This window comes from Dermacentor variabilis, chromosome 7 (genome assembly GCF_050947875.1).
Source record: "Dermacentor variabilis isolate Ectoservices chromosome 7, ASM5094787v1, whole genome shotgun sequence".
In the NCBI taxonomy this organism is placed as follows: Eukaryota; Metazoa; Arthropoda; class Arachnida; order Ixodida; family Ixodidae; genus Dermacentor; species Dermacentor variabilis.
The window spans coordinates 106,541,809-106,565,916 of record NC_134574.1 but is presented as its reverse complement, the minus strand read 5'-3'; the positions used below and the strand labels follow the sequence as shown (position 1 = coordinate 106,565,916).

Here is a 24,108-nt window from a genome sequence, read left to right as displayed (position 1 = left end):
TAATCTAGGTCAGACCGATACATCTGAAGTAACAAGAGATTGATGCCATTAAATAAGGCGTATCGCCTGCTGGTACCAATGGACGAGTCCGCATTGTTTGCATGATTGCATGATTTCTCATGACTTCCCAAATAACTGAGTGTCAAATTAGCGAGATTTTACTGTTTGCGCCCTCAATTCTAGGGCGCACCTGTTCCCCATCACCAGAAAAGAAAGGGGAGAAATATGCCCTCGATTGTAACGCACACCCATATGCTGTGGCCGAAAAAAAGAAAGGCCCTTTACATTACCACGTACCTCATTCCTTTATACAGAAATACAACTTTGTCTTATCTGGAAAAACAAACATTAACTTCCAATACACTAAAGTTGCAATAAATAAAGTCGCAGCTTCGTCCGAATGGCGATGCATCGATTGCAATAGCAAATCAGTATAAAAGTAGGGATAGTGGTTTTATTGGCCGTATAAACTTTTAAACATTCACTTACTAAATTAACAAGTATGGTGTCACGCACGCACAAGCAAACATGAACACATCTTACTCAATGACCACGGAAACTCTTTATCAAAATGCTGGAGTAAGAAAGTGAAGTAGCAGTAGCGAGCAAATTGACCTTTGTGCAGCCTCTCGCTTCGACGCGAACTTGGCGATGAGAACACAGCGTGGTGCGCCTGGTTGCATAGACTCTGTCTCCATTGCAGATTGCTTTCAAAACATGGGCCACACTGCCGCACCATACGTAGCAGCCACTGGAGTAGAATGCCTCTCCTGTTTGTGCTAGTCCAACACATAAGTTTTGGGAACTCCGAACGCCGGTAACGCTGCCTAATTTCGTTCGGTCTCCGCAGACGTGATAAATTTCCTTTTAATTGCGGCATCGCGATGAACTCGGCATGTCTTCGCAGTCGGCGCTTCCATGCTGATAGAGCAAACGCAGAAGACAGGAAGATGGATGGTGGGCAAATGCCTAGGCACGCATACTACAGCGCATGGAGCAAGCTACGGCAACTAGGTTCGAATTGCGTATGAGGCGGCCATTTTGAAATTACGATGGCAATATGGTAACGCAGATTTAGGGTTGTACGCGATTCTAACGCACATGCAATTTTTGGACCCGTTTTATCGGAAAAAAGTGTGCGTTAGATTCGAGTAAATACGGCATTGCACTTTTATGGTGTACCCCTTGCGTTCAATGAAAATACCTTTGAGTAAGGCTTCAGCAGACATTTTTTTAAATCGTATTAATCTGCAATAGTACGAAGTAGTACTATTCTCTACACTCATGATGGCCAAGCAAATGCAAACAACAAAGCAATATGCATGAGTGCTGAAAGCAAGCAATTACCAGTGGAATGAGCTGACTCACATGCCCCATTACTGGAGAGCAAAGCAAACTGATGTACCATGAACGAGTAAGGGTCACGCTGGGCACTAGTATTGGCACAACGTGTTAGGCTGCGTACAGCTTAGATGTTTTGGGTTTAAAAGATTAGAATAACTTTCAAGGCTCTACTTACGTTAACCTCAAGCACTTCTTGGAACATTATGTACGTGATGACATCAGGTGCCGTGGGTCAAACCTGTCCAATCAAAGACAGATAACCGAAGTGGCATTTGTATGTCGATGCATCTTGCAGGGCCTGAAGATGCCAAAATCACTGAACAATCTCAAAAGCTGGACGGATCTTATCACTTGACTCTTGATTCAATGCCAACTATTGCGATGGCTGCCCTCTCGTCACTGTTTGATTGCTGATAAATACTGGATGAAGATTCCACTTCTACAGAGCTCACTAAAATTGAAAGTGATAAGTGATAAGATCCGTCCAGCTTTTGAGATTGTTCGGTGATTTTGGCATCTTCAGGCCCTGCAAGATGCATCGACATACAAATGCCACTTTGGTTATCTGTGCTGCCATGTTTACCAATGCCATTTCTTAGCAGACATGTACACATGTGTATAGACTAGGCATATGTGAGCTGTACAAACCTGTAGTGTATGCAGTGACGAGAACACTATTTGTTTACGTGTCTAAGGGCTTTACATTTGCTGTGTAGGTAATTCTAAAATTTCTATGTGATGGGTGAGCCGAGAGCCTCAGGCGGCTGTCACAGTTGGCATCGCATGCAGGTAACACACGAACTGGGGATGTGCTTTGGATTGTACAATTTTGCTTGTTGATTTATCTTATTTAGCTTGTGGACTGCCCGCTAGCACTGTGACCTGATGTGCCATTCGCTTTCCAGGACATCATCATCCAGCAAGACGATGAGATCAGGCTAAAGATTGTGGGCACCAGAGTGGATGCATCAGACATTGTAAGTAATATTGCACTGCTAAATTCTGGTGGGCTGGGACCTGTAGTGAAAAGGCATGCATAACCAAAAGGCAAATGAAGAATGTCAATCTCTTTTCTTTTGTGACCTTGTGCTGCAGTCTGGATGGTGGGAAACCTTTTGTTGACAAAGAACAATGTATGGTGGCACAACTTAAAATTAGGGAGGCTGGTTGCCATTTAGCGGCTATGTTTTGTGTGCTGAACAGCCAGCCATGACCACACTCAAACGTAGCAACAACTGCTGCTCTGTTTGAGCAAGGTCGTTAGCCCGCAAACAGATCCCTAGTACTTTCAAAAGGGGCGAGAACTTGCTTGTACAACTCCGTTGTATTTGATGCATCATCAGTTACCAGATTGGGCATACATATGTGAAGGACTTGCGAAGTGTTACCTTTTCTTAGCTCTTTACTCATTTTGTTGTTGTTAGCATTGTCCTCTTTTTTTTCTCATTTGTCAGGCCTCCTCGTTTCTCCTCTCTCTCCTCAGTGAAAGCGCACGGGGTGCGTGCACTTCTGCGAATGAGAGAGGAGAGTTCGGTCATGATGACTCAAAACTCGGTTTTCTGCAGCACCACCAGATGGTGTTGCCTTCCATGTTTCACAGCCAGTCATAGGGAGCAGACCTCACTAATTGTGCCCGCAGTATCGCGGAAGTTTTCTCTGTGGTGCAGTCACACCTTGCCTATTCCTTTGCGAGTCGGGGGTGGCAAGGGCTTGCGCCACCATGTCAGCCAAATGGTTTTTTAACATCATGCCGTGTGCTGGCATATGCTTAGAAAGCTGGCAAGCACTCCAGAGCAGTAGGGAGGAGCGCAGTAGTTTAAAGCAGGATGCTGTGAAACATCCTTTACACTGAAATGTCACGGAGGAAGCAGGACCTTCAGACCCCCGAGTGATTCAACAAGCTTGAGATCTGGAGTGAAAACACCTAGCCCGTAACACTGCTGACACTGAAGCATTTGTGTTACACACTCATAGCTATCCTGTGAGTTTCTTCCCCCTCCTTTTATCATCTATATATTTTTTCACTTTGTCGCGTAAATGATAAAATTGCCAAATGTTAAAGTTTATGATAGAATTGTCAATTTTTTTATGTCTACCTTGTCAGCTGTCGTTACTTCCTTCTTTAGTAGTTTGAAATAACATAGAGGCTCTCAGTTCTCTATAGTTGCTGCACACTTCGCTGGTTATGGTTACTCTGGGCCATCCAGTTGTCCCTTCCAAATTTATTAATGAGTACTGCATTCTTACCACACAGTTTCAACCACAGTTCCCCACTTGCTTCTTATGATGCAGGAAATCTTCACAAGTATCAGAAATCCCTCTGTGAGAACTTTTATCTTTAATCATATAGATGATGTGCAAGAATTTGGAAGTGTGCTTATTCATACATCTCATTTGACATTGCTAAGATAGCGAACCTCAGGCTAGAATCTGTAAATAATCAGCGTCTTCGATTGGTCTCCTTGGACTGTCCAGGACTGCCTGAGGCGCTGCTTTTAGCCAATTAGCATTGGCATGCGCAGCATCTCATGCAGTCTTTGTAAGTCCGGGGCGACAAACCTAAAAGACCCAAGGTGTCACCATGCGGACTGGTGCTATCTAATCTGCCGCCCTCCATTTGCCCTCGTGTAAGGCCCGCACCCCAACATTGGAGAGTGAGAATTTGTAAAAAAAAAGTTTCAGTAATCGTCGTGCACATACCCGGATGATTTTCCACAACGTGCTGCTAGATGGCACTAGTCCTGCTGATGATGGTATTGTCATCACCGTATACTGCACTCAGCGCCAAACCTACCAAATGGTGGCTATAGTCACCGACTACGACAAAGTCGCCAACTCCACTAGTGCTCGGTTTAGTAAGTGGCAAGTCGTTGCGGGAAGTTTACCCTCATTGAAGTATTTTTACCAGTAGACTACATAGGCATTCGGGCTTGAGACAACATGCACGGGCTGGACTGACGGTTACATGCGTTAAGTGCAGTTTAGGTTTGCGGGTGATCAGCTGGCAACTACTGCAAGTGCCTGCCCAGCTCGTGTGTGCGCTTACGGGACAGAATGGCGTCAGCTTGCATGTGGCCATAAAGCCCGTGAAGCTGCAGACTGATTATGTGCGGCACAGATTAAACTGGCAGTGTCTCGAAGTCAAGGTTGTGGGTGTGGCATACACACATCACGACGACCTGCGACACACATGGGCTGTGTGGTGGGGGATCATTGAACGCACCTGCGGCCTCGACTGTCACGAAATTTCGAGTAAACCTTATTTAATTAAAGGAGCACTACTGAGTAAAAGCCTTTAAAATAATTTTCTGCTGTGCTGTCACACTAAAAGGCAACCAAACTGATTTTACCATTGCAATTTCCTTTTTATTTTTTCACAGTGCCTGATTATTCAGACATTCTTGTGGCGTTGTTCGTGTCCGAAAAATCGGCCGGCGACTGTAAATGCGTTTACAGTCGGCTGCCTGTGGTTGCGTTATTTACCGTCAAAATCTGCATATAATGCAGACCCAAATATAATAGAAGGTGAAATTTCTGGGCCGGAAAACAGAAAAATAAACTTTCATCCGCATGTAATGTGAGGGGAGAAAACTTAGCAAGAACATTTACTTGTGTCGGACTCCGCACTTCAATCATTTCCACCCTCAGTTGTGCTTTCTTCGAACAGTTCCTTTTCCTACAAGTGTTCTCGTAGGTAGTCATCCTCTCTGCCATCGAGTGCGTTCGATATGCCGAACTTCTTGAAAGATTGGCGCACAAGATGCTTCGGGATGCTTGCCCATGCGTCCACAGCCCACTCGCACAGCACGGCTGGCGATGCCTGCTTCAGCAACCTAGTCAACATCACTTCGGGCTCACCTGCGCGCATCCATTTTGCATAGCATCGCTTGACTGCACCCTAGAATAGCTTGTTTACTTATACATCTAGAGGCTGCAGCTGAGACGTCGTCCTACCTGGAATGACGATGAGTTCAGCCTCTTCACTGAGTCAGCCAAGTGGCAACGAAACGCTTCCGGTATGAGGATGGTTGGGAGCGAGAATGGTGCATCGCCTACAGCACACGGATTTTAGCCAGTTGAGCACGAGGTTCTCCTTCGTCCAGCCTTTCTCATTGGATCTCAGTATGACGTTTTTTGGCAGCTCCTCACCTTTTGGCATTGTCTAGCGCTTCGAGACAATATAGGGCGGGAGCTTGCAGCCGTCTACCATGCACGACAACATGGTGGTAACCCGTGTCTTCTCGTTGCCAGTGAACCGAGCACGAACTTGTTTGGAGCCCATTTCATGCACGGCGAGGTGTGATGGCATGTCCAGACAAACCTGCGTCTGGGTGGTGTTGCCGATGCTCCGTAACTGAAAGATCTTGGACTTGCGCAACAAAATAATCTGGCGCTGGAGAATCACAAACAGCTCTTAGAACCATTTGTGCAGCTTTTACAAAACGGAAGTTTTCTGGCACAATGGAAATCCAGGACAGCTCTAGTGCTTGCCCTCTTTGAAATCTGAGCTCGGGTTCCCTTTTTCTCTTGCAAGATCGCTAGGTTTCGCCTGGATAAGCTCGATACTCATAGCTAGATGCGTGGCTGGCTGTTGCCGTTCTAACTCCATCAAGGCAAGTTCTGGGAATGGCCCATTCTTTGGCACGCGAAACCTTCTTCGCATACCACAGCAGACAAAAAGGAGGATCCTTCTGTCGTCGTTGATCGGAGAGTGCTTCACTTGGTGATGCCAAACTGCAAACCGGCCGCCCACTTGCCGATGTTCTCTGCAGCTAAAACTGCCTTTCTCTTGAAAGCAGCCGAGCACTATTTTCGTGGCCGTGACATGTTGCTGCTTCACTGCGGAAAATAAAAAACAAGATGTAATTTGCATGGTTAGCATGCGTGCTGCCAAAATGTGCACTCAACAGTAACGAAACTGTGCAACGGCCATGTAACATTAATGAAACCACGTGTTAGCCATGCAACAATAACGAAACCAAAGCTCTGAGCCAGACTTTTTGGCCGAAATTTTTGTTCAGATATACCGTATTTACACAATTATAATGAGCCCTGAATTGTTACGCGCACCCGTTTGCAGTGACCTAAAAAAATAAAAATTCCTTTGCAGTAGCGCGCACCTCATTCTTTCCTACAGAAATACAACTTTCTCTCATTTGGAAAAAACAAAACATTTACTCCCAATGCACTAAAGTTGCGATAAATAAAAAAAAGTTGCAGTTTCACCCGAAAGGCAAAGAATCGATTACGATAGCAAATTAATAGACAGCTATACGAAAAGTAAGGATAGTAGTTTTATCAGCCATATATACGTTTAAACATTCACTTACCAACTAAATTAATAAGCATGCTGTCATGCGCGCAGGAGCAAGCATGAACACGTCTCACTCAATGACCACGGAAACTCTTATAAGCGCTGGAGTGAGGAAGCGAGGCAGCAGGACCGGGGGATTGACCTTTGTGCGGCCTCTCGCTTCGGCACCGACTAAGCCACGAGAACACAGCGCGGTGCACCTAGATGCGTAGACTCTTGTCTCCGTCGCAGATTGCTTTCAAAATAGGGGCCGCGTGGCTGCGCTGTCTGTAGCAGCCGCCAGTGTAGAACGCCTCTCCTGTTTGTGCCAGTCCTGCACGAAAGTTTCGGAACTCTGAACGCCCATGATGCAGCCCGATTTCTGTCTGTCTCTGCACGTGTGATTGCTTTCCTTTTAAGTGCGGCATCGTGATGAACTTGGCATGTCTGCAGTCGGCCCTTCCACGCTGATAGAGCAAACGCAGAAAACAGGAAGATGGACGGTGCTACTAACCTAAGCAGAAGGAAGCATTGCCTAAGTACTCATACTACAGCACATGGAGGAAGATACAACAGCTAGGCTCGTAGCACGTATGAGGTGGCCATTTAGGTCCGTGCTCGATTTCAACGTGCACGAAATTTTTGTACCCCTTTTATTAGAAAAAAAGTGCGCATTAGATTCAAGTAAGTACGATAGCACGATACGGAAACTTGAGGCTCTAGTAATTCGACAAAAAAGCTTTGTATTATATAAGTGGTTTTTACGGTACATAGCAGTCGGAGCGCAGTTTAAGGCTTCACTTGAGTATCTATAAGCCTGCCTCGTCTAACGCGTAATCTAGCGAAAAAAATTCAAGGGTTAAAGTGCGGGCCTTACGTGGGTAAGTACGGTAGGAAATTTGTAACGCGAAATATTGTGTATACTTGCGGGAGTACAAGCTGGTGAATCATTATCTGTGCCACTAGTGCCTCCATCAACCAACAGGAGATCTTCCTTTATGGCTGTGATTCCAAATCGCCAGCAGCCCTATTGCCAATGCCCACAGTTCTATGGGGATGTGATGGCTGTTCGCTCAAACACAAATCGGTGCTGTGAAGGCCATGACATCACACATATGGCTTGATCCACAATTGCGACAGTCTTGAAGGATTGGGGGAAAACAAGTATGCGACCGAAAGTCAGGTTGGCTTAAAACGCTATTAGACCTGGGATTGACCAGCAAGTCAGCATAGGACGTGAGGAAAGCGATAAAGCTGTTTTCAGAGATGTTTCAGCGACATTTGGCGACAGTGTGCAATGATACAGCTCGTACAGATGCTCAGATATACAAACAATGATGTATGTGGCTGCCGCACTTTTTGCTGACATCCACCTGCCTTATCAGCCAGGTTAGGCATTATGGGTGCATTATCTGTGCTCAGAAGAAATGCGCTGCTGTGTGGTTCGCGCGTCACAGTCTGTGTGTGCTCAATAATTGCAGCGTGCCGCATTACAGCATCGCGTTTTGTCTTATCGTAGATGAAACATGTTCCAAGGTGTGGAGCATAATCTTGCTGATAACAAAGTGACTGCCAGTATGGTGTATAAATTTGGCACTAACCCATCCCTTTTCCTTTCCTCTCTTCCCAGAAGGCCCGATGCGTAAGGAAGAGACCGCAGGGTCGTTTTTGATAAATTAGCATCTCCTTCAGCTACAGTAACGGTCAACACAACTTATGTGTGTGCCCCGCAGAATTTTGCTGCTTCTCACGAGGCAGCCTTGGTGTATGGCCAAAATACGGTGCAGCCATCTTTGTGGTGTTGTTCAGGTGTCGGCACAGCATGCCGTTGTTGATTCCAGGCTCCCTCGACATTTAATGGACAGTAAAGATGAATAGTAAGTTTAACTATTAGTAAATTATGCTTCTGCTACAGCAAAGCAGCTACTCTTACTGTGAGAGGATGCTTGGTAAGTAAAAAAACCTTCAGTATAAAACGTAGGTGCTGACACCACCCTGAACTTTCCACATTGATGTCATGGATTTCGATAGCATCTATTCGGGGCTAATCCACTTGTTCATCGGTAAAAATGGACTACTGTGCATTCTAAAGAAGCTGAATATTCAAGCTAGCAAGTTTCGAGAACTTTCCATGCGTGAAAACAGTTGAAATACGAGAAAGTACTGCGAAACCTGTGGCATACAACGACATGTCAGTGCTGAGTTATCAGAGCAAAATTCAAGAAACGGATGTTTAGCCTTCAATTCCTTCTGTAGTAATCAAACATTTTTTTTGCCAAATGAGCGAAGATAAGAGCTTTGAAGAAACAGCTAATCTAGCTTGATTCAGTGCAGATCTTTGGCTTTATCCATTTAATAACTATAGCATCACTGTTTTATGGTGTCAGCCATATGTGGGAAGACCGTGCAGATTAATACTTACAGAAGCCTGTAAAATTGTATGTGCACTTGTGTCTTAAACAGAACTAAACTTCACCTAAATTTGTCCAGCAACAATATTTGATAGACTGACAATGCATCCTACGCTGGTATACGTACCAGATTCTTGTGAACCAATGATGCAAGGTAAGAAGAATAGAAAATAAAACAGGTAATTATTAAACGTGGTTCTAGGATGCAAAGAACGCTCTGACTGCCTGTGTGCAGCAGTTTATCACGACCACTGTTAGGCAGGATGGCATGTTACTGTCGCACTTAATAGGAAGGTAGAGTACAGATTTCTAGTGGTTTAGATTGGACAAACACTGTTTGTAAGGAGCAAACATTAAGTGTTTCAGAAAGAATACTTATTAAACTGGGAAATTCAAGGCAACCGATATCCGGAAATTATTAGCAATCCGTGTTTGGGTTAAGTATGGTGGCTGTACATTGTATAATGTTTGGTGGGGAAAAAGAAAAAAAACAATTCGGGGCTTTCGGATGCATAACAGCCTTGCTTTACATTTTGCAGAGCTGTCACTGCAAGTTTTCTAAGAGAACCTAGAGGCTTGCTGAAAACCAGTTGAAAAAGTCATGAATTTTGTGGATTTTCTGAAAAAAAACGTGTTGGATAAAGGAATAAAGATGCACATAATTTTTGTATGGCTGTTTCATACCTACCAGCTTTTGTAGTTTTCTTGTAAAATGCCTGATTTTTTAGAAGCTGTTTACTGATTGTTGTGTTGATGGCAGTAATTTCGCAAAAAAATATTCTTTTCACTTGTGTCACGATTTGACAAAGCTGATTAAAAAAAAATCGCAAACGCAGTAGCTCAGTAGATTTTACAGGGCTTGACTTTTTGGATCTGCACACAGCTCTGTCAGCCTCTCATAGATTCAGTGCATACAACAGCATCCGCCACCGTTATGTCAATATTTAATGAATGAATTCCGTGAACGTTTCCATATGCCGGTGGGGCAGGCCGTTCTAGCTGTGATATGGAGCGGAGTGCCTGTTTAGAGCATTTCTAATGAATAATGTGCATTCTTTGATGAACAGTCAGCATATTGAGTAATAGGTCAATATTTAGTATTTTTTTACTTAATTTCAGACTACCTTTTGGTTTTGACTGCAGTATTTTTTAAATTTAATCCCACAAAGCCAGCAACGCGTCCACCGCACTGCATCAAGGAAAACTAGAAACTGGATCACCTTCATTTCTAGATATAATGAGTGCGTGTGTACCAAAGAACAGGGAAACATTATTTGTGTTAAAAATGAGTATAGTAGTGATTAGCTAGTAAATGTTTGCTCCACAGTGTCAAAAATGCTACTGTGGGTTTTGCTTTAAAGGGGCCTGAATGACTTCTTGGGCTTGGTGAAATAACAGTCAGTGGTAGCATACGCTGCTGGGAACGTCTCAGTCAAGTTTTGCTGTTGTACGTGGTGTATGGCGCTCGCAAGCGGATTGCGAATTGACGACAAATTGAGTTTTAAGGCCATCCAGGCCTTACTTGATTTTTTAAAAAGCACAGGCCAGAACTGTAGGCTTTAAGTAGTCCAAATAGCTTACTATATTCTTTACATCTTTCCTCATCATCGTCACCCATCATGTGCCTTTTACAGCGAAGCTGTATATGGCTAGGGTTCTGTGCATTATTGTTCTCCGTGAACAAAAACTATCACCAATGATTCATACCCCATAAGCATTCATACTCCCGTAAGCAAGCAGAAAGTGCAGTGGCTCATAGCCCCGTAAAGCTTGATAAGATTTACTCAGGCTATAAGCACTCTGCAAAGTGAAGTGAACAGTGCTTAAATTCTTATTAATCATGCATAAAACATACAGAGCAGCATGTCGAAAACTGTCATCGCCAATTGCTCATACCTCCATGAGCAGTGGCTCATACCCGCGGAAGCAAGCAAAGAATGCAATGACTCATAGTCTCATAAGGTTCATGGCTACTCACTTTGTGTGAATTAGCTGCGATGACACTACCCCTGTTGTCATTGGTAATTTCAACGTGGATGTGTCAGTACCGAAAAGGAGGCAGTTTACGCATTCCGTGTTGCAGACACATCCCTTGCGATTCCACACCGATCCGGTCCAACCAACCACCTAGTGGCGTACGTGCGTCGATTTGGCATTGTCAAAGAATGTGATTCCAGTTGCGAGTGAAATAATGACCACCGATCAAGACAGTAAATGAGTGTGCGTACCTTTGTTCAAAATTATGTGTCACCTCCGTGTCATGTGCTAAACAGCTTCGCTAGTCAACCACCTTCACAGAGTAGAATGGCTCATGACTTTTTTCCTTCCTCTTTCCCTTTTCGCCTTCCCCCAACGCAGACTATCTGGATAGAGCAATGTACCTCAGGTCGACCTATCTGCATTTCGTATCATCAAACCTTTCTCTCTATCACTTTTCTCTCAAACGCTCTCTTTTCTTTCAGCAGATGGTCCTGTCCTCACTTTTTTCTAACGCACTATTTCGTCATTGGATGCACTATTTCATCATTCCCATAGACAGCTGCTATTGGCCAATAGCTGATATCAAGCTGCAGTTGGCTACATGGCGTAGATACCGTGGCTGCCTTGGGGTGCCGCCACAAGTTCGCTGGCTAAGCGTATTGCGGTTTGCTGAGGACAACCGCATTTGGCTTATGTTTAGCGCGTCATAGGCACCAAATGTGGAAGGCGTAAGGCGTAGCATCTACGTTAACATCCAAAATGAAATTTGAACTGTGCACCACGGTGACATCTAGAAGGCGGAGTGTTGTGAGCATGCCCCACTGCGTTGTAGCCTTCGCAGTACAAAGCATTGAAGAAGAAATGGGAGTGCAGTGGAGGCCAGGTCTGATTGCCAATAACTCGGCTTCTGCTCAATGCATTGAAGTACTTTTTGCAGCAAAGTATTTCCGAAATGGCCTATTTTCACCTCGAATGCCTTTCTTTACTTCAGTAAAAAGTCGTTCAGGGCCCCTTTAAGTTTCTCGTGCTTGAATCATCATTTTGGAGTGTTAAACTCAGCATATCAGAAATTATGTGTTGGGCAGGTTTGCTGTTGTGACATTATGTGTGTTGTGTTCATAACTGTTTCGTATTTACAATGCTTGATTTGCCTCTTTTGTTTCTGTGTTTTACAGTTTGCTATTGGCACGCTCATGGATGACTACCTTGGTAAGTGGGAGTTAATATCTGACAGAAAACACTGCATGTTAACAACTGTGTTGCTGCAGTTGCATTATTCATTTCATTTATTATACCCTCAAGACTACAAGGTATTGCAGAGGGGAGTGGGGTAAAAAAAAAAGAAAAGGTTGCATAACAAAGAAAACAAAGAAGGCAGCAAGTGATGTAGTCAGACATGTGAAGCCCGAAGCGATGGTGTTGATTATGGCTGTACGAAATTGTGCCTGGTCTTCAATAGCAATCAACGCGGCGGGAAGGTGGTTCCATTCCTAACACGTCCTAGGAATAAAAGACTTGTGACAAGCTCTAGTGCAACACTACAAAACTCCAACTTTGTGATGATGATCAATGCGAGGAGAAATGTAGGTTGGGGATGAAATAAGATTATCGCGCAGATATTAATTATGAAAGTATATTTTATGAAACAGAGCCATGCGAGAGCATTTGCGATGAGCAGAAAGTGGTAGAAGTTGGAGGATGTTTTTCATAGGAGTTACGCTAGCCCTGCCGTTATAATTGCTTAGGATGAAACGCGAGGCATTATTTTGAACACGTGCAAGAGACTGGATTAGTGTCTCAGCATATCGGTCCCAAATTGACGAAGCGTATTCCATTTTGCTCCTAATTAGCTCTTGTACAAAATTAACTTTAATGACGACGGAGCGGAAGAGAAGTTACGGCGGATATAACCTAACATGCGATTACTTTTATTGATTACGCTGTCGATGTGTAAAGACCAGGAAAGAGTAGAGGTTAAATGGACACCTAGGCATTTGTAGAATGTAACTGCTTCCATGGCAGTATTACTAAGGTAATAGGTCGGAAGAGGAAGTTCATTGCGGGTTGCACGCATGGTTTTGCACTTAGATGGGTTTAGTATCATTAACCACAAGTCGCACCAGTCACAGACAGCGTTAATGTCGTTTTGCAGAATGTTAGCATCATCGGCATCAGAAGTTTTACGAAGAATAACGCAATCATCGGCAAAGAGATAAATGTTAAAAGAAATTTCATTGGGTAAGTCATTAATATAAATTAAAAAACGGAGAGGGCCTAACACTGATCCTTGAGGAACGCCAGATTCAACAGGGGTTAATGTAGAGAAGTGGTTGTTAAGTGCAACGAACTGGGATCGATTAAGGAGAAAGTGCTCTAGCCATGCAAACAGATTAGGGTCAAGATTTAGTTTACTAAGCTTAAAGATTAGTAGTTTGTGGCATGCCTTTTCGAAAGCCTTTTCAAAGTCGAAGAAAACACAGTCTGCGCATGAACCTTTATCAAGAATAAGATGAAGATCGTGAGTGAACGAAAGCAGTTGTGTTTCACAGGACAAATGTATGTGGAAACCGTGCTGTGCTTGTGTGAAGAATGAGTTATCATCTAAGTGCTTAACTAAATGAGAAAACAAGATGTGTTCGAGTACTTTACAAGGAATGCTAGTGAGGGAAATGGGGCGGTAGTTATGAGGTGAGCATTTGTTGCCGTACTTGTGAAGTGGAACCACCTTCCCAATTTTCCAGTCTGCAGGGAGCTGATGGGTGTCCAAAGATTGCTGGAATATTTTTGAAAGTAATAAAGATGAGTGAACAGAAGTGTTTTTCAAAAACTTTGCGGTAACCAGGTCTGGGCCAGGGCTTGACGACATCTTTAGATATTTAATTGCTGTTTCTACCCCAAGTGGCTCGATCCTAATAAAATTCATGGCCGGGTAATTGCAGCTATTTAGGGTGGGAAACACAGGATCAGGACATAGAGCGAAATTACTGCAAAAAACGGAGTTTAGGGTTCGGGGACATTCAACGTCGGGTATTTTTGATCTACTAGAATCAGCTAAGGTTATTGTATCATCTTTGGAAGGGTTTATGATGCGCCAAAACTTTTTTGGGTCTTCTGTAAGTATTGTAGGCAAAGTGTGTTCTTGAAACATACTTTTAGCGAGTTTTTTAGCTGCTATGTAAGCTTCGTTGGCGTCCTTGTAAGCGTCCCACTTAGATGCCAAGCGACTTTTTTTTGCGATGCGGTACAGGTGCTTTTTACGATTACAAAGCCTCTTTAGGTGGGAATTAAACCAAGGCGCCTTAAAATTTGACGATATGATATGCGACGGAATAAACTTATCAGTTTGTTCATGTACTTTGTTTCTGAATATGATCCAGTTATTGTCAACCGTGCGATCATCGAAGTTGCTTAAGAAGAGGTCAAGGAAGTTAGATAATGCCAAGTTTATATCATTAAAGTTTGCCTTGTCGTAGTCATATATTAACTTTTTTTTAACAGCCGGCTCTGACAGAGGAGACGTAACGTTAAATGAAAGAACTAGATGGTCGCTTACACCAGGTATACATGAAACATTCGTAATAAGGTCAGGATGAGAGCATAATGTCAAGTCTAAGATGTTGGCAGTACCCTTTGAAATTCTTGTTGGTTCAGATACTAGTTGAGTTAAAGGAAATGAAGAACAAAGATCAAGAAATTCATTACACTTTGAAGAATATAGATAACAAGCAGGTGGGTCAGCATTCTAATTTATATTCGGGAAGTTAAAGTCCCCCATTAATATAACAGGTGCTTTTGGATGCAGCACAAAAAGTGTGTGTAGTGCGTCATGAAGTTCAGCAGTGAAAGAAGACGGGTAAGAGGGAGGGCGGTAACAAACAGCGAAAATAAATTTTCAATGGCCTAGGTCAGTGCAGGCGCACACTATTTCTAGGTTGCTGTGAAAGGTAACTTGATGACAAGGCAAAGATTTTGAAATGGCAAGCAATGCACCTCCACCGTGGCCAGCTATGCGATCACAACGGAAGAGATGAAAGCGGGATACGTCAAAAATTTCACAGTCGTACACCTGAGGATGCAACCACGTATCAGTTAGAGTGATTATACTGGCACCGCAGTTGTCGACGAGAGAGTTAATTGCTTCGCACTTGTTTATCACACTTCTTACATTAGCAAGAAGCACTGGGACATGTGCTGATGAAACAACGCCACTACCCCGCGCGTGTTCCTACGTAGCAAAGGGACTGCCTGAACTGACAGCTGTGACCACGCCATCAGAGAGTGCATGCTTGATTTGCTTGACGCAGTCACTCGTTGGGTCATACAGGAAGGATTGCCTGCCATTAAAAAGCTTATTAAATCGTATCTGAAACGGGGAAGAATTGGGCTGGCGCTTCCCAAATTAGATAAGCTTTTTCCTTGCGTGCCTTGTAGCGGGCGAGAAGTCCTCAGAAACAAAAACGTTGTTACCTTTCAGCTTGCTCCGTGAGGAAAGTATGGTTCCCTTGACCTTAAAGTTGGTTAATTTCATTATGACGGGGCGGCACTTCCCGTCTGAAAAGGCTCCGATACGATGCGCGCGTTCAACCGAGTTCAGTGGCAGATCACGTTCCATCGCAGACGACAAGGCAGCGATTGTTTTCTGTTCTGTCTGCAGCCATGATTCACGGGAGTCAGGTATGCCATAAAAAAATTAGGTTTTTACGCCTTGTTCTGTCCTCCAGATCATCTAGACGAGCTGTAAGGGCGACCTGCTGCTTTTCCAAGCTTTCCTCTGATTGTTGCACTTTAACCAAATCACTAGAGACATTGTCAAGCGTTTCGGATTTCTTTTCCAGCGATTCCAGGCGGCGGTAAATGTCAGTTAGCTTGCTTTCAATAACTTGTTGGCTTGTTTTGACGTCCTTCATGTCCTTTTTTAACTCAGCCTGGCCTTTGGCAAGCTCACCTGTTTTTTTTTTGTCTTTTAGCATTTGTAGGACAGAACTAATTTCATCGGACTGAAGTTCATTAGCACTATTAGAAGCAATGACATCTTGGCTTGATTTCTGTGGTTTTGGAGGCCCTGGGTTTTCCTCGACATCGCCACATTTTAACAACAGCAGACTCATATTAATGCAGTTGCACACACTATCAAAGAAAACAAGTGGGCAGGAGAGCAGCAATAGGGAGCGATTGTCACTCGGTCTAGCGTACAAAGCCAAATTGTTACGCACCTGAGGAGCGAAGAAATGATGCATATGAAGCATACTGTCATAAGCGCTGCTCCACTGCCCACTAAGTGGTAGACCATTCGCGTGTTGCTTATGAAGAAGCCGGGCATGGGCGTTTCTTCCGGTGTAGTCCTCCCAGAAGCGATGAGCTTCCTGTCCAGCAGCCAACTGTGTGAAAGCGGCTCGTAGGTCTCAGCATGTGTGCTGTCGACGAAAACACGTTGGCCATGATCAGCAACCGCGCAAGCGCCAGCCTGAGGGTAGATATGCAGGGGCGCAGACGGTGAAACAATCGCCAGGATCAGCAACACCTGAGGAGCGAAGAAATGACGCATATAAAGCATACTGTCATAAGCGCTGCTCCACTGCCCACTCTTTATACCAGCGGCTAAGTATAATATGGTTGATAACTGCAATAATATTTATGCATCTTCCTCTGTAGTTAAACTCTGTGCCACAGCATGGCGCCCCCGATGTGACTACCCATGTCTACGTCTCCAATGTTTTGATATTCCATGATGTGGAATATGTTCATGGATAAACTAAAGCTCTCTACAGCCAACCCGTAGTATAGCTTTTCTTGCGCTTGTGCAGTGGGACTTTGTTAGTTCAAACTCCAAGCAGACCAGAAAATTATGTGAGTGAAACAGCGTTTGAACAAAAGAGAGTCCCTTTGAATACAGTGGATCCTGGATATATTGTATCCATACTCGGGACACATTGAATTATTGTCTATGTCTTAGAGTTGAAAAGTTCTGTTGGAAATCGTGCAAAAATGATGTACTATGCGAATATTGAACTCCCGTTTGTGACCACATTCGATATATCGAACGCTGGGGCGTGCTGCGTCCGTGCAAGTGCGCTTCTCCTTATAGTCATCCGATCACTTTCCGTTATCGGAAATATTTAATAATAATAGTAATAATTTAGTAGTGATATATCATTATAACTGTAATATTAAATTTGAAACGGCACCATTCCATCAGATGCTGCTAAACGGTGGATTGAATCTGGAGGGAAGTGCTTGCTTGGGAGGAAAAACGAGTCGGGTACTTTCTCAGTTTTCCTTGCTGGTATAAGACCATGGCTCATGCAAACTGCAGCCTTTCGTTATCGGCAAGAGTAGATTGCCACTCTGCTGCAAGAATGCATACAGCCTCCCATTTCAATGCACATTTGACAACAAAGTGCGGATGACACTCGGTCTTTTCACTGAATGAGGCCGAGCATGGAGGCGATGCTGAGCTCAACATGGCTGTGGCACTGGGTTTGTCTTGTTGTAGACCAGGGCTTTCTGCGAATGGCATTTTAATGTTCTGTGAACAGCCGGAATGAACACAACCTAACTTCCACTTGTAAGAATCCTTGCACAGTTTGAATAGAACAACTACGGCATGCCACATCCACACTTTCGTGGAAAGACCGTTGCGGCATCGGCGCGCAAGACTTGTCAATGTGCGATTTAGGTCTCTGCAGTGAGCACGCATTTTTTTTTCGTGCTCACACAATTACACGTGAGTGGGAATCTGTTCAACTGTTCTGCAAGCTGAAGGCAGTCACTGAAGCAGCACCCGGAGGGAAAGGGCAGAGAACAAAGGAACCGTGAGGTGTCGGAGCGCCGATCGGCACCATGAGTAGAAGCGCACTGACTTTTTCAAGGTGGTCCAGAAGTGGGGATGACTGGTTCTAACAGGAAGTTGGTTCTGAAACCCGACAAGACAGTCTGCCTGGCTCATTCCCATCGGTGACGATCGGCCATTTCATACCGGTGTTACACGACCACTTTCAGTTGCAATAGAGCCCGATTCGGATTGAGATTCTTGACTGCGATTGACTCCCTCCTGCAGAAAAAGATCCAGTCGGGACAGAGAAATTCGATCCCGATTGAAAGTGAGCCGTGTAATGCCCCTATAAAAGGCACATTTTTGGTATTGCAGTATAATGAACATGCGCCTTGGCACGCTCAGGTGCGATTCGCGGTACTAGTACAGTGAAAGCAGCAAAGTGCATATTCAACAGGCTGGTTTACTTTTGCGGTGCGTTCATTTCTGCCTTCAATAAAGAACGCACAACACACGCTTCGGCGTGCACGGTTGAGCAGCGCACACATTTAGGGTTAGCATTGCATCAGTATATCAAAGATTGTTCTGTGGTGCCAAGCAACTTGCGATATTCGTCTGCAAGAAATGTGTCCATGTTTGTTTGCATTCGACACGGCCTTGGAGAACAAATCGATGAATTACGGCTTTTCCTGGTTTCGAGAAACTGTCCGGGATGGGGCGGAGATCTCAGATACGCTTCAAATAGGCACATTTTATGTTTTGTATTGTCAATATATTGAACTAATTTGCGATTCCCTTCAAGACGGATACTAAATCCAGGATCGACTGTGTCGCACTCAATAACCTGCACTCGATGATGATTCGGAATTGGTGGGGACCACCTAAGAGTGTGAATAAACAGAGCCTGAAGTGTTGAATTAGCCAGAAATTAAGTCTTTATTCCATGAGTGGCCAGAAAAGCTGGTCCACGTGTTGCTGCACACGTGCTTGCGTGTGACCTCGTCAGCCTGTATGTTGGCTATTTGCATGGCTGCTGCTACAGGCAAGCCAAAGTATGGTCTCCATATGCAACAGGTCTCTATCTTCTGCCACTAAAATAGAGGCTGACTGCACTCCAGTAGCCATATCATTGTAGGTTCCTTTGCAACACTCATTTTCCAGCAGTTTCCTGGCTTAATTGCTGCCCTCTTCAATGGAGACGTCAAGGGTAGAGTTGGAACCATGTGAAGCTATGTGATGATTGCAGTCTTTGAAAATTCATAATTCTAGCAGTCAAAGAAGCCGTCCAAGGCCATGTTGCAATTGAACACGTAAAGACCATTTCACATATCGTAACCTCAAGGGAAATAACTTGTGCAGCAGCACATGTCGAAATGCAATTTTCAGAGGGTCCTTTTGACATGTCTGCAATTTTGCTGGTGCAACAGCCGCAGTTGCTTGCTGCCAGAATTTGTGGGACGTGCGGAATTAATTTTCAAACCTAATGCGAAAGGCTATACTTTATGATAATGTTAACCTTTCTTTAATAGCAGCAAGTAATGCACATGCTTTCTAGGAAATACATGTTTTGAAGCTTTAGGTTTATCTTGGAGTGTGCAACAGCGGTTACTGAAATTCAGTGCGAGAAGGTGTGGCGGGCATTTAAAGCTGTTGACACTTTTGTAGTAGTCGGCTCCAGAGACGTTCTGTCAATGCAGCCAAATGTACAGTAATAAATTTGCAATGATACATAGTATATTCAGTGGAATCTCATTGATACATTCCTCGCTGTTGCATTTTTTCGTCTGCTACATAGCATGCTCGTGATCCCGAGTGGAAACCCATTGACTCCCATGTATTTTGTTGCCATTTCATTCATCGCCATTCTGCAATGCTCCGGCATCTTGCGTTGAAGGTGGCAAGTCACATAAATTTAGCTGTGCAGAGGCAAATTCGCTCTCGAGATTGTTACGAAGCAATGAGTGTATACTTGAGGTTAAGCCTGTCAAGCCCCGCCCATGGCCCCACCCCGAAATGACAGAAGTGCATGACCGTCAGTCCCGATAAGCATGTCTTGGTGCGATTGTGGTTTTTACTGGTTCCGTAAAGTTAACTTTGCAGCAACACCGTGTATTAAGATTGGAAAGAGGCCACTGACACAGAACGTAGTTCGTGAAAGGAAATATTAGTAGTAAAAAAAAAAAAAACAGTCTGTGTCCCTTAATTATACATGCACGCACACGCCATCTCGAGTCACAGTACTCAGTTCCACTCAGTTCTGAACTCGCGTGGACAGTGCGGTGTTATGCATGGTGGTAAGTGCAAGAATAAGGGCTAAAAATGCACAAATTGGCACGAAGCTTTTGTTCCCGTACGGTATGATGCGGATTCCGCCGGCGTGTTTCATTTGGATGCTGCCGTGACTCTTGCTCTTTTGCATTGCACATTTGCAGTGATCTGCACTCGCCGTGCTTCGAGAGTCTGAATTATCCAGTGTGTGGCTAAATACACCTGAATTAACCTGAATTTGATGCCACTGAATAATGCATACTCCTGCCGGCATCAGAGGATGACTGAATTATCTGGTTTTCCGAATTAATGAGCTTTTATTGTAGAAATGAAGGAATGTAATGTGCAGTATGAGAGTTTGTTTTGCCATTCATGCGTCAGTACTGATGTTACATTCTGAATTTGGAAATCGCCGGCTTCGCATAATTAGTTGCAATTTTCAGGATATGTTGAACAAAAGACTACACTTCTCGACCATCATTAAAACCAAACAAAGCACAAAATAACTCTGCGTAATTTTGACAGACCGTCTCTTCTCTTCTTTTATTTATTTTTTGGTGTTGATAACCAAAAATCAAAGTTACAGGAGTAATGTCAGAATATGTTACTTGGGTCCCTTAGGGCAGAGTCTGGAGAAATGGCAAAATGTGCTGGCACTGTGAAATTCATTATGATGATGCCTCGATGGGTACCTCAGGGCAAGACAGAGCCCTTTTTGAAAGTTTCATTGCATAAAACTTCTAGCACAGAACTGAAATTGGTGTTGTTGATTGGACTTGCAATTGTCAAATTTTAATTCCTTATCACAAATTCCTGACAAAACATATAGAAAAAAACGAACTTGTCTTGCCCTAGGAAATTGATTGCAGTGCAGAATAAAAAATTTGCGGTGCAGTTTTGGAGATTTTGCTCGACTAAACAGCAAGACCAAGCAAAAAGTTGATTTTGAGAAAACAGCTTTTGAAAGTTGCATGCACATTTCCAGGCATAAGGTGACTTCGCAGAACAGCTAGAGTGTCTTTGCACACTTCTTTTTTTTTTGCTTCCTGTTCTGCTCACTTTGTTTTCTGGCCTAGTCCATGTGCAGGCTGAGATTGCCAAGGTCGATACATTCGGGACACCAGGCACCCTTGAAATGATGCATTCTTGTACTGATGGTGCAGTAGATACGTCACTGGCGGAGTCGATGCAATCATTATCTTGTACCGATAGAACAGAAGCTGCGTCGCCGACGGTTCGGCATAATCGTTTTTGGTGGCCTGCTTCACCAGAATCAGCTTTGCCATGCGGACAAACTTCATGGAATGCTTCTGTGCACCGAGCCACTGAATGAACACGTGTAGTTTCATTCCATGCATTATGTCCGACCACGCAACCATTGGGCAGGCTACATAAAACTGTCAGAGCAGAAGGCATGGCGAGAGATCATAATGACGGTGAAGACTCTATAAAGTGCGACAAGCGATTGGAAAGCTAGCAAGGAGTGGAGCAGAGCACACAGACAGGTAGCAACGAATCAAGCAAACAGCCATGGCAGATAGAGCACGGGGTGACCGTCATAGAAGACCACCGCATCATCATCGGTCACAGGGTGCGGTTGGGCTTGCTCGAGAAGCCCAACCGCAAATTCGTATCTGAGACATGGAACGCTCAAAAGCCGCTGGAGCCGCCCAATCACTAGCTAATTGTGCATGGACCAAGGCGCTGTTACTTCCATGGAAGGCGGAAAAAGAGAGAGAGAGAGAGAAAGAAAGCAAAAAAGAAAAATGCAGGAATTCACTAACAAAACAAAACCAAGATGGCACTTGTTGCAGATACACTAGATACATATTGGCCATGAAGCACAAAAAAAAAAAAACGAAATTTCAGTGCACAGATGTATCTAAAATATCTTGTAAGATTACCCTCTCTTTATCGTGCCTCACCAAAGACAGTCGACATGCTTGTTAACTGCCTTCTTTACGAAAACCATTTGTACTAACTGAACACTTTGACCAGTAGCGCGAGGAAACATGGTCCGAGAAAGACACAAGTATACAGAATGGGCACAAACACAAGGGAGAGTCCGGAGGACTAGAAATATGCTGCAATAAAGCTTTTCTTTGGCCCAGTTGGTTCATTGCTGAAAACCTTGACGAGTAGCGTAAAAAATAACAACATATTTCTGTAATATATTTCTAGTCCTCTGAGCTCGTTTTTGTGTTTGCACCCGTCCTGTGTACTTGCGTCTTTCTTGGTCCACGTTTCTCTGCGCTACTCATCAAGGTTTTCAGCTATGAACCAACTGGCCGAAACAAAAGCTTTGTTGCAGTATATTTGCACTAAGTTCAATGTTGTTATAACCAAGTCACATCTAACCATGAAACTACCTTCATTATATGCTATATTCATTGTGGGCATGCATGCTGATATGTACAGTGCTCTGGGAATGAGACAGAACAGGGAGCATTTAGTACAACCCTGCAGATATGCAAATCACTCAAGAGCACTATGTCATGTTGCTAGGAATGTGGTCACCAAAGGTGGCGCAAACTCCGATCTAAGTGTACACTACAAAATTACGTCGATATGACACAAAGTTCAGCCAGTGGAAATAAAAGTGTGTGCATTAGGTAGCCCTGGATGGACACGTTTCATTCTGTGAGCACCGTAGAATAAAATTCAACAATTTTTAACTCAGGTTTGTTACATCTGGTAATTCGCTACCTGTGTATTTGTTGTTCCGAGGTTTAGTTATTTCTCTTTCCTAGTTCCTTCTTTACTTAAAAATGTGATCTTAGTAAATGCGCATGCTTCTGACGCTGGTCATTATTGTGCTGTCTCTCACATTGTTTTTACAGGTCTGAGCTGAACTTGCAGCCCGGTGCTCTTCATATCTCATCATAGTCACCTACCTGTCATAGCTCCAACCTCTGTCAAGAAGGACAAAAGCCTCATTGTGTGCAAATCATGCACATTATTCAGTGGAGACTGCAAATCTTGGTTCACATTCAGGTGCACTTAAAATGAAAAAGGAAATCATGTGTCAAGGGTTATTCTTTTCTCGATTTACATTCCTTGGTTGTCCGAGAAATGGCTCCGTGGCTTGGCTCAGCTGTTTCTTAAGAGCAGTGCTTGTGTGGAACTAAGGGTAGAATGGTGAATTTTGTTTTCGGATATCCCTGGTGTTAAATTTTTAATTGAGCCCTGTTGTACAGAAAGTGAAATAAATTTTTATCTTGTTGACTCCAGCAGAACGGCTGTCGTCTGCTATTACTGCAGCGTTTGTACCTGGTAAGACAGAAGATGACAACATCGCGACAGAACAAGACACGAGGTGGGTAACATGAATCACCGTGAAACAAAGAAAAGAAAGTGACGGGCCGAACCGCTTGTTTTCTGCTTGAAGGCCTTCCCCCGTGACCGAACCTGCACCATTTCAGCAGAGGGCTCTAGCATTTTCATTGTCTCTTCAGCTACACTTGTTTCCTCTTTGAATTATAACTTGTAAGCTTGTGTTGATCTTATTGTGATAAAGTAACTATATGGACCACCCCAAGCAAACTTACACCATCGGTGTCACCGTGATGTTTCAAATAAGGTCCAAGTGCGATAACATCGTGGCGGCGTGCCATTCGTTGTGGGTGCAAGTGAAAGCTTGCTAGGGCGAGCTGAAGATAGTGGCTTGAGCTCGTGTGCTCAAGGTAAGAAGTGCGCCGTCTTCCATAGCACGCAAGGCACCGGGTGGCGTTCTACTCCGGCAGCATCTGCACATGGCACTGCTGTGTGTGACCATGCGGGTCTTGCAGGGTTGGGTGAGGGTACTTTGCAGTTATATCATGATGTGGCACAAAATACTCGGGCAACAAGTATTTGAGATACAGATACAAGATACTATTGCAATTATTGTGTCCAACAAAATACTTTTCATTTGTATATTAAGGTACTTCGATACATTCGCAAGTTTCCTATTATAGGTCCATATAATCTAGCAGCAAACGCATATGCGCAAAAATGTTTGCCCCCCCCCCCCAGACCTAAATTGTCATTACCAGTGTTTT

General features: G+C 43.9%; 1 protein-coding gene across 1 annotated transcript in view; it reads left to right on the top strand.

Annotated features, from left to right (window-relative positions):
* Window positions 1-23,304, top strand: part of Polr2G (DNA-directed RNA polymerase II subunit Rpb7) — a 41,011-nt gene extending 17,707 nt beyond the window's left edge. Inside the window, exons 6-8 of the mRNA XM_075698945.1 lie at window positions 2,250-2,321; window positions 12,204-12,237; window positions 22,909-23,304. Of these exons, the coding sequence (XP_075555060.1) occupies window positions 2,250-2,321; window positions 12,204-12,237; window positions 22,909-22,919 (117 nt within the window). The 3' untranslated portion in view covers window positions 22,920-23,304. The remainder of the gene's footprint in view (window positions 1-2,249; window positions 2,322-12,203; window positions 12,238-22,908) is intronic.
* The last annotated feature ends 804 nt before the right edge of the window (window positions 23,305-24,108 follow it).